The 9,481-nt window shown below is 60.3% G+C and overlaps 1 protein-coding gene across 5 annotated transcripts in view; it reads right to left on the bottom strand.

The window, feature by feature from the left end:
- The window catches only part of NADSYN1 (NAD synthetase 1), a 35,286-nt gene continuing 25,805 nt past the window's right edge, over positions 1-9,481 (bottom strand). For 2 of the 5 annotated variants that reach the window (XM_032638833.1, XM_032638830.1), the window contains 11 exons: positions 8,653-8,777; positions 8,164-8,212; positions 7,597-7,699; positions 6,988-7,156; positions 5,979-6,114; positions 5,199-5,305; positions 3,075-3,206; positions 2,621-2,690; positions 2,186-2,314; positions 1,428-1,604; positions 1-241 (listed from right to left, as the gene is read on the bottom strand). In XM_032638833.1, the coding sequence (XP_032494724.1) occupies positions 191-241; positions 1,428-1,604; positions 2,186-2,314; positions 2,621-2,690; positions 3,075-3,206; positions 5,199-5,305; positions 5,979-6,114; positions 6,988-7,156; positions 7,597-7,699; positions 8,164-8,212; positions 8,653-8,777 (1,248 nt within the window). In that variant the 3' untranslated portion in view covers positions 1-190. Of the gene's footprint in view, positions 242-1,427; positions 1,605-2,185; positions 2,315-2,620; positions 2,691-3,074; positions 3,207-5,198; positions 5,306-5,978; positions 6,115-6,987; positions 7,157-7,596; positions 7,739-8,163; positions 8,213-8,652; positions 8,778-9,481 lie in introns of all 5 variants that reach the window. The other 3 variants (XM_032638829.1, XM_032638832.1, XM_032638831.1) reach the window with 2 other exon arrangements.

The raw sequence follows: 9,481 nt of genomic DNA, 5'->3' as shown, positions 1-9,481 counted from the left end.
GAGCGTTTAAAATCGCATCCTCTTGTATTTCAGCCTTTTTTTTAAAGAAACTAGACCGAAAAGATCCCTCTCCTTGAAATATGTCAGACGGGGCTTGTCGACACGCCAGCCACTCCTGCACAGTCACCAGCAAGGCAGACATAGCACAAGCACCCTCGCGGGAGGGGAGCCCTCTGCGCAGGACCCGGGCTCAGTCCACGCCGTCCAGGTCCTGGTGCTGTCTTCTCTCCAGCTGGAGAACCTAGAAGAGAAGATGCAGTGTCACCACGAGGACCTGAACGGCTAGGCCGTCACAGTGCACCGATTCAGCCGAAAGAGGGTCGCGGTCACGGGACTGAAAAAGCAGGTCCTCCGACAGCATCTTCAGTGATGAGACGTGGGTGGATCCAGAGTCCGGAAGGATGTGCCTTGGCCCCGGGCACGGGGGTCACTGCTGGGCTAGAAGATTCCAGGTGGGTTCCATCTTTACCCACATGTGTTCTTCTCCATTTGAGGGTCTTTGCACACCCTCTGAACCCCAGGCCTGATGTGAGGGAACCCACTCCTGAGTGCGTACTGGTGGAAGCGAGGCCCCACGGCTGACTAATACTTGGCGGGGGGAGAAGGCTGGGCTGTGCACTACGGGGTGTTTTAGCGGCATCCCTGGACTCCGCCCACTAGATGCAGCAGCACAGACCCCTCCCCAGGTATGATAACCAAAAATGTCTCCAGACGTTGCCTGACGACCCCTGGATGAGGGCCACGGCCACGGACGTGCAGCGTTGCTTGCGTCCCATCTCAGTTTGCACATCATCTCCTCATGGTTGCTCCCCACTCCCCACCGGCTAGCTCGGGCCGCTGCGCTAGTTCGTCACTAAAGGGATACTGCCTATAAGCTTAAATTATACAAAATGGCCCACCTCTGGCCCAACCCTGCCTCCCAGGTCATGAACATGAAGCTAAAATACCTTTGTTTAGCTCACGGGAAACATCCTGACCAGGCCCACCTATGAATGGCTGCAGGGAGGAAGAAAAAAACACAACCCCTCTGGGGCCAGGAAATGTTTGACTCTAGTCCCTCCCCTGTTAGTATAAAAGAAGCCTGAATTCTCAGGCAAGATGGCTCTATTATTGGGTAATTAGGGGAGAAAAGGAGAAACAGACAGTTTAGAAGATGTGAAGCCAGTTGGATACCCTAGTGGTCTAGAAATGACAGCGACTGGCGCCACACCGACACAGTGTTGTAGCCCCTAATTCTAGCCTCCTCAGCACAGCCAGAAATAGTTCCTGCTCTGATTGACTTGCAACATACTGGATCCTCTGCGGAAAGACGGACGCTAAAAATGCCACCGTGTATATTAAAGAGCTTCTCGGTCCTCAATGGAAATGAGCTGATATTCCCTCAACAGACCTTTACCAGGGAGAAAAACCATCTCTGCCTGATTTACCTGAGTTTCTATGCAGCGGAACTGCCAAGGCCAGCGGGTGTTGTAGAGAAACGGCCGCAGGTCGAACCTGTTGTCGTCTGGGCTGTAGCTCTCGGCGTGATAGGCGGGGGTCAGTGTGGTCATTTTGTGTCTGTTCGTGGAATACTTCGAGAAGAACCGCTTCACTTTGTCGGCCACCTGGGAGGCGAGGGATGCACAGGGCCTGATGCTGGCAAAGCCGGAAAGACCCCAGGCTGGTGTTCCCGGCAGCACTGCCCTGGGCTGTGCGAGCTAACAGCACCCACCCCCTGCAACACGGCTGCGTCTGGACCCCCCGAAGGCAGGAGCGGACCGGTGCCACTGCTCGGGCTGGGGCAGCGGATGAGCTTTGAAGACGCGGGCTCCTGACTCCAGCACCCCGGAAGCTGCATCAGGAGACCCGGTCAGGGGTCCCGGGAAGATGTATCTCACGAGGCTTCCAGGCGGTTCTGCGGGGACCACTCTGTCTGTGGGCTTCGGCCCTAGTCAGCCTGACAACTCGTAGAAGAGCAGCGATATTCCAACCTCAGAGTTTGCCCTCTGCCCCCCAACAAGGAGGAGCTTGCTTGTTACGATGGGGTCCAGCCCCACGCAGACAAACTTAGCCAGCGCAGAAGGAAAGCCTGGGCTGCTGGGAGCCTAAAACTGGACCGCAGCTCCTTAGAGAGAGAGAGCGTTCTCATTTTAAGGTCACACCGTGACCACCTGCCGACTTCCTGAGGACACTGCGCTGGGCTTACCTGTCTGGGGGTGCAGACGTCCTTCCACACATAGAGGAGTCTGCAGAACATGCTGTAGGGCCCCATCTTGGCGATCTTCCGGAGCCTCCCGTAGACCGACAGCTCCGCGTAGGTCACTCCCATGTCTTCCTGGGGACAAAAGAGATGCGTCTCATGAGTGACAGCAAGTCAGCGCTGGGGGACAGGTGAAAACTTCTGCTGGAGATGGAACCGAGCCCCCCCCCCCCGACTCGCCTCATCACCTCCCTCCCGGCTCCAACCTCGAGAGACCTGAATTGAACACTGAAGGCCAGCCATGGATGACGCTGAGCCCTGGGCTCCCAGGCCGGGACCCAGCGATGGAGCATGGCTTGTTGGGGTAGAAAGGAGGCCATGAAGGAACCCAGCAGCAGGGAGGTGGGGGAAGAAGCACAGTGAAAAAGCCACCGCTGTTACCTCGTCAGTCTGGGACACCTGTCTGTGGGCCAAGGGCTCCAGCTCGGCAGTGGCCGGCGCTACCAGGATGCTGCGGCCAAGACACACAGAGGTCAGTCACAACACCTGCATATTAACTCAACAGATACCATGAAAGCACCAGGCAGTGCTCAGCCCGAAGACGGAGGGATACACAGACTTCCCAGCCTTACGACGGCGGGGGAAGGGTGGTGAGGGGAAGAGGGAAGCAGCGGCTGCCTGATCTGGCCAGAGCCAGGGCAGGGCAGCACCGACAGGAAGGAGGGGGGTGCCTGGTCTCGGGACCCCAAGCGCGCCTGAAGGGCAGGACTGTTTCCATCAAGAGATGGGAGCTACGGAAGGTGGCTGAGTGGGGTGAGGGTGGCCCGGGGCTGTGCTGAGACGCATACCCGGTGACTCAGGGGCCCCAGCTGAGGCCTCGTGGGCGCACACGCACCTCTGCAGGGCGGGAAGCTGGAAGCGCTCCATGCAGAGCTGGACGAAGGCTCTCAGGTCCGTCTTGCTGATCCCGCCTATGGGGTTGATGTCTGCGCTGGAGCAGTCGTACTTGGTCAGGTAGCCGAGGAGGCTGCAGCGGGAGAAAAACGCGCGGTTTCCATGCAGCAGACCCGAGGGCCTGCAGATTCCACGAACCTGGGGCCCTGGCCATCCAGTCCCTGGGCATCCGAAGACTCGCTTCTTCCAGGGCCCTGGGGCCAGAGCTTGGCAGATTCAAGGGTCTTGGAGAAGCCTGATGTGCTGGGGCAGATTGGGGAAGGGGCAGAGGCTACAGACAGCCAAGGAGGAGCATCCAGCAAGCCGGACGAGACGTCTGGGCCAGGAAGCAGCTTGGGGACTGACCAGCAGCCACCTGGAAGCGGCCCGTCTGGGAGGGGAGAGCTGGGGCCAGCAGAGTGCGGATCTGAGGGATGGAGGTCCTCGGGAGGGAGGGGCAGGACCTCAGGCATGGACGCTGAGCCCACAGAAGCAGGGCCACCTCCCCACTGCCAGACACCTCCTGCGGTGGGCAGAGTGGCCCCCAAATGCCCACATCCTAATACCCAGAACCCGTATACATACACATACAAGGTGAAAGCAACTCCACAGATGAGGTGAGGTTGAGGACCCTGAGATGGGTGATTACCCTGGATTATGGGGTGGGCCCTAAATGCAAGCACAAGGGTCCTTAAATGTGGAAGAGAGAACTGGCGGGCAGGGGGCGTCAGTCAGTGGGAGCTGTGGCCACAGGAAAGGCGCACAGATTCTGCACCACGGGCTCTGCAGACAGACGAAGGGGCCACACGCCAAAGGATGCAGGCGCCCCCAGCAGCTGGAAAGGGCGAGTAACAGCTTCTCTCCCGGAGCCTCCAGAAGGAACTGGCCCTGTGCCACCTTGACTCTGGGCCAGTGAGATCCGTGTTGAACCCCTATCCTACCGAACCCAGAAGGAGCCGGCCCTGTGCCACCTTGACTCTAGCCCAGTGAGATCCGTGTTGAACCCCTATCCTACCGAACCCAGAAGGAACCGGCCCTGTGCCTCTCCCGGAGCCTCCAGAAGGAACTGGCCCTGTGCCACCTTGACTCTGGCCCAGTGAGATCCGTGTTGAATCCCTATCCTACCGAACCCAGAAGGAACCGGCCCTGTGCCACCTTGATTCTGGGTCAGTGAGATCCGTGTTGAACCCCTATCCTACCGAAATGTAAGATAATTCATTGGCGCCTTGGAGCCACCGACTTTGTGCCCACTTGTCACCTCAACCCCACGACACTCACCCCTTCGATGAGTCCGTCCCTCTCCACCCCGCCACCACTGCTACTATATTCTCGCTGGACCACTGGATGACCGCAGCTCTCCACCCGCATCCCAAGCTCCCCCCACACAAGGCCATTGCTGACCTGTGCTGTGGGTACTGTTTGGCCTTTGTCCCACCTGCACTCACACGGCTGACCTCTCCCCACTTTCAAGAGAAAGACCAAACACTCAGCCCTCCAGGCTCCCACAAGCGTGCAGAGCCGGGGTGTAAGACCCCCTGGGTCCCAGACAGGGGGGATTAAAACCTGCACCACCCTAAGCGGGGCTCCTTCAAGCAACCCCGAGGTGGGTGTAACATCACTCCCTGTCCCGTTAAACGGATGGCTGACGGAAGGAACAGGGTCCGGTCCGTGGGCAAGGGCCAGGGTTTACAGGCCAGAAGAGATCATCGCTTTCACCTGACCCCTGTGCCTCTTCCCCGCCTTGGCTGCTCTCAAAGGTGCGTCAGGAGCTAAGGGAGACACAGAGCCGGCCGGAGCGGCCGTGGCTCGACAAGGGGACTCACGCAGGGCCCGCCTTGGCTGCTCTCAAAGGTGCGTCAGGAGCTAAGGGAGACACAGAGCCGGCCGGAGCGGCCGTGGCTCGACAAGGGGACTCACGCAGGGCCCGCCTTGGCTGCTCTCAAAGGTGCGTCAGGAGCTAAGGGAGACACAGAGCCGGCCGGAGCGGCCGTGGCTCGACAAGGGGACTCACGCAGGGCCCGCCTTGGCTGCTCTCAAAGGTGCGTCAGGAGCTAAGGGAGACACAGACCCGGCCGGGCACACACACCTCTCATCCACGTTGGTAGATCCGAGCACGAGAAGTCTGCCTGGGGCGCCGCGGGACCAGAGGCTCAGCTGAGCGAAGAGGTAGGCGATGACCATCCTCACCCGCGCCTGGACCACAGGAGGGGAACGTCATCCGCGTGGGGCGGGGGTGGGGGACGTGCATGCTAACGCCGCCTCCCTGCCGCTCGGGGCGGGGGCTCTCCCAGCAACCTCAGGAGGACAGGAAAGTTTAAGTGATGCAGGAGCTTCCAGCGTCCAGAGGGGCCGGGAGCCCGTGGTCCCCTCACCCACACCGTGGGCTCCTGCGCTCAGCCACAGAGGTGGAAGGACCAAAGCCCGAGGCCGCGGTGGGACAGGGCTGCAAAGCCAGCGGGCGAGACCGTGGTCCGTCCTGTCACTCCCTGCACTGCTTGGCAAGATCACCCGCACCCGCAGAAAGGGGACAGAGAGACATGACAGACCCAGGCAGCCGTCGCCCAGGCCCCCTCTTTCCCTCCACAGACCACGCAGGGTCCAGCTCCCCTGCAGCCGCCCGGAAGGCGGGGCTGCGTCTGAGCCGCCCCCCAAAGACGCAGAAAATGCACGTACTTGCACACACGCCACGTTCACAAACCCTCACGCCGATGCGCACGCTCTCACGCACACCCACGCACACCCCCATCCTTGTCGCGAGGCTGCACACCCAGGGTCTCTAAGGCAGGCTGCTGACCCCAGTGCCGGCTGTCCCCCGGGTTCCCTGCGGCCCCCGAGTGGGGACAACGGCCCCATCTGGGAGGCACACCTGTACGTTCTGCAGGGCCAGGCTCTCCCGGCTGCTTCCTCCGTAAGCTGCAAACGCGGGGCTTTTACCCGTCACCAGGCTGAAGATGCCCAGGACGGCCTTCACGGCTGGGTCGATGTTGAGACCGATGTGGTGGCTGGGGAGAGAAAGGGAAGGTGTGCAGACGGCAAAACAAAAACACAGAACACAGAATTTACCATTTTCATTTCACCATTCAGCAGCATCGAGGACACTGACGACGCCACCTCCAGTTCCAGAACTTTCCATCAGCCCAGAAGGAAACCCTGTGCCCACGAGCGGTCTCTTCCCACCTCCTCCTCTTCCAGTCCCCGAGGACGACTGACCCACTGTCTGTCTCTGTGGACCTGCGCGTTCTGGACATTTCAAAGAAATGGAATCACGCAAGATCTGTGCTTTCGTGACTGCCTTCTCTCACTCAGGATGGTGCTCTCCAGGTTGATCCACATCGTAGCCCGTGTCAGCGCTTCACTCCTTTCTAAGGCTGAATACCACCCCCTTTTCGTTAGCTACTCAGCTGTCGATGGACATTTGAGCTGTTCTGCCTGTTGTGAGTACGCTGTCACGGACCCAAACGTGTAAATGTTCGTTCACTTCCCTGCTTTCACTTCCTTTGGGCATCTCCCTGGGAGCGGAAGTGCTGCGCGGGGACAGCTTTTAGCTGAGCTCCGCGTACATAATGGGCAGCCTCTTGTTTTTCCCTTGGAGGCAGAATAAATGGGACATTCTGAACGGAGCCGAGTCTCCCCGTGTGGAAAGGTGCCCTCTCTCCACCTTCCTCAGGTACAGAGGCCGCCAGGTGGAAGCGGGCAGAGGGTGGCTCACGCTCCCGGGAGGGGTGAGGGCCTGCCTGTGCTCCCAGCTGGAGGGGGGTGAGGAGGGAACCCGCTCGCCTCTGGGGTGGGTGCTCACTGACCCACAAACGTGGCCTTGGCGGGGGCTGCCCGCCGTCACCGCCACCTGGCCGTGTCCGACGCCACTGACCAGCTACCTTCCGATCTGCTGGGCGAGATCTCTGGCTCTGTTGCACGTCTCCCGGGAGGAGTTCTCACTGGCCATGTAGCAGGTGGTCAGGATGCGGCCGCAGAGCTCCCGGGGGTCCTGGGGGGTGTAGCTGGTCTGGTTCACAATGGTCCGGACGTCGGCCAGCACTTCCTGACCTGAAAACCACCAGACAGAAGCGCACGTGCCGTGTGCCAGGTGCCTGCACCATTTAATCCCTTCTCCGCCGCCCGGCAACCTCGCCAGATCAGCCCTGCGATGCCCGCTTCTCGGCCGTGGACTCTGAGGGAATGGCCGATGTCACCGCACAGAGTGACAGGATGTGAACGTGGGTTTGCCCGACCCCACGGCCCGTTCTTTCCTTGGGGCCACACTGCCGACACACGGCAGCGACAGGCACCTGTGGCTTGACGGACACAGCCACGTGGGCCCTGGAAGGGACTTTAACGGCCTTGCTGTCCCCAGGCCCTGGGACTCGGGCACGATGCTGTGCCATCTGAATACGACCTCCACCACGATGCCCAGGACCTGGGTTTCCCCTCTGCTCCTCCCACAGGTTGACCCCCTGGAACCTGCTCGGGCCCCAGACGTCACCTACTTCCGTGCTTCACAGCCTCGCAGACCTGGTGGCACATGGAGTAGACGAGACAGGCGGTGGCCCCGCTGTCCACCCCGCCGCTCAGGGGCAGGAAGAACCCCGCCTGGAACGGGCCGACCAGACGCGGGTGTGAGCAGGGCCTCTGGGAAGCAATGCGCCCCCAGATGAGCCAGCTCCCTCTGCAAAAATGAGCGCCCACAAAATACTCTCCCTGGGGGAGGGGAAAAGATGCCCTGCACGTTCCAGGATGGACTTTCTAGGAGGCAAAGGAACCTCCACTGTGGAGGGTCTAAGGCTGGGTCTCCACGGTGAATTACAGACATGCACGATCACGAAACCGGCAGGAGGCAGGGAGTCTCGTAACTCAGTGTCATCAGACAGGACCCCAAGGACGGAGCCAGAGCTCAGCTGGACCTCTGGGCTCTGTCCGGTGTAGCCGAGGCTCCCGACGGAAGCAGAGCCATGGAACGCTTGCATTAAAAAGAAAGTCACCAGCTTACCGCAGGAGCAAACGCAAACCAACCGGGAGAAGAAGCAGAGGGAGGTGGAGAGACACTGATGCCTTACCTGTTGGCTGCGTCTTAAAAAATCCCAGAGCCAGCATGCAGGTCCGAGGCTGGGGAACGATGGGAAGCATTAGGATGGGGAACTGCGGACCTGGTCCACCGCTCACCTGGGGGCAGGTGCCAAGGTGGGCGCGCTGTGCCCGTGAGAGCCGCCAGCACGACGCCCAGGTCTCTGTTCTAAGCACTTCGCGTGAATTATTTCATTTGAAATCTCAAAACAGCCCCGGGGGCAGGTGCTATCACTGGCCCGGTTGTGAAATGGCACAGGAAGGCAAGAACAGCGTCTCTGTGCCCAAGGGCCCAGGGCGAGGAGTGGCAGGGCTGGGTGTGGGCCAGGGGTTCCGGCTGCGGCGTCAAGGGCAGGCTCTGGAGACCAGGACATGCTGGCCCCGCAGCGCCACCTGGCGGTGAAGCAGGGGATGGGGGGTTCCCCGGGGGACAACAGGACACCGCCTCCCCCCGCCCCACTCCAGCTTCCCAAGGGCCCCACCTGATCTCCTCGGCGGGACTGTGGTATTTCCACTCAACGGGCTCAGAGAGCGGCTCCAGCAGGTCCTCGTGGCAGGACAGGGCGAAGTCCACCTTCACGCGGGGGTAGGGGCTCACCCTGCTGGCCTGGGAAGGACAACCCCTCAGCGCTGGTACCCGTACAGGCCCCTGGGATGACTGCAGCCAGTGGGGAACACGGCTCAGAACCCCACCGGGGACCCTTCACGGCCGCCAGGACGGCCAGAACAGAGACGGATGTAGCAAACGCTGGCAGGGATGTGGGGAACCCAGAGCCCTTGCACAGCGCTGGGGGGACGTGAGATGGGCAGTGGCTGAGGACAGTCTGGCAGGGCCTCCTACAGTCACACAGGGAACCACCACAGGACGCTGCAGTCCAGTCCCAGGTATATAACAAAGGACACGCAAACACGTCCACACAGACACCCGGGCATACGTCCACAGCAGCACAATTCATCACAGACAGAGTGGAAATGGTCCAGACGTGCACCGACAGGTGAATGGACAGACAGCACGTGGCCTATCCGTTCAGTGGAATATGATTCTACCGTAGAAAGGAATAAAGCACTAACACGTGCTACAGCGTGGACGGACCACAAAACATTATTCTCAGCGAAAAAAGTCAGACGCAAAAGGCCACATATGATATGATTCCATTTCTGTGAAACGTCCAGAATTGGCAAATCCACAGCGACAATGCAGACTGATGGTTGCCGCGGGCCCTGGGGGAGGTGGACGGAGAGTAACAGCTCGTGGGTCCGGGTTTCTTTTGGGTGATGAGAATGTTTTGACGCTGATTGTGGCGATGCTGC

Source organism: Phocoena sinus, chromosome 8, assembly GCF_008692025.1.
Source record: "Phocoena sinus isolate mPhoSin1 chromosome 8, mPhoSin1.pri, whole genome shotgun sequence".
Taxonomy (NCBI): Eukaryota; Metazoa; Chordata; class Mammalia; order Artiodactyla; family Phocoenidae; genus Phocoena; species Phocoena sinus.
The sequence above is the reverse complement of the archived record's forward strand: the minus strand, read 5'-3'. Positions and strand labels throughout refer to the sequence as shown.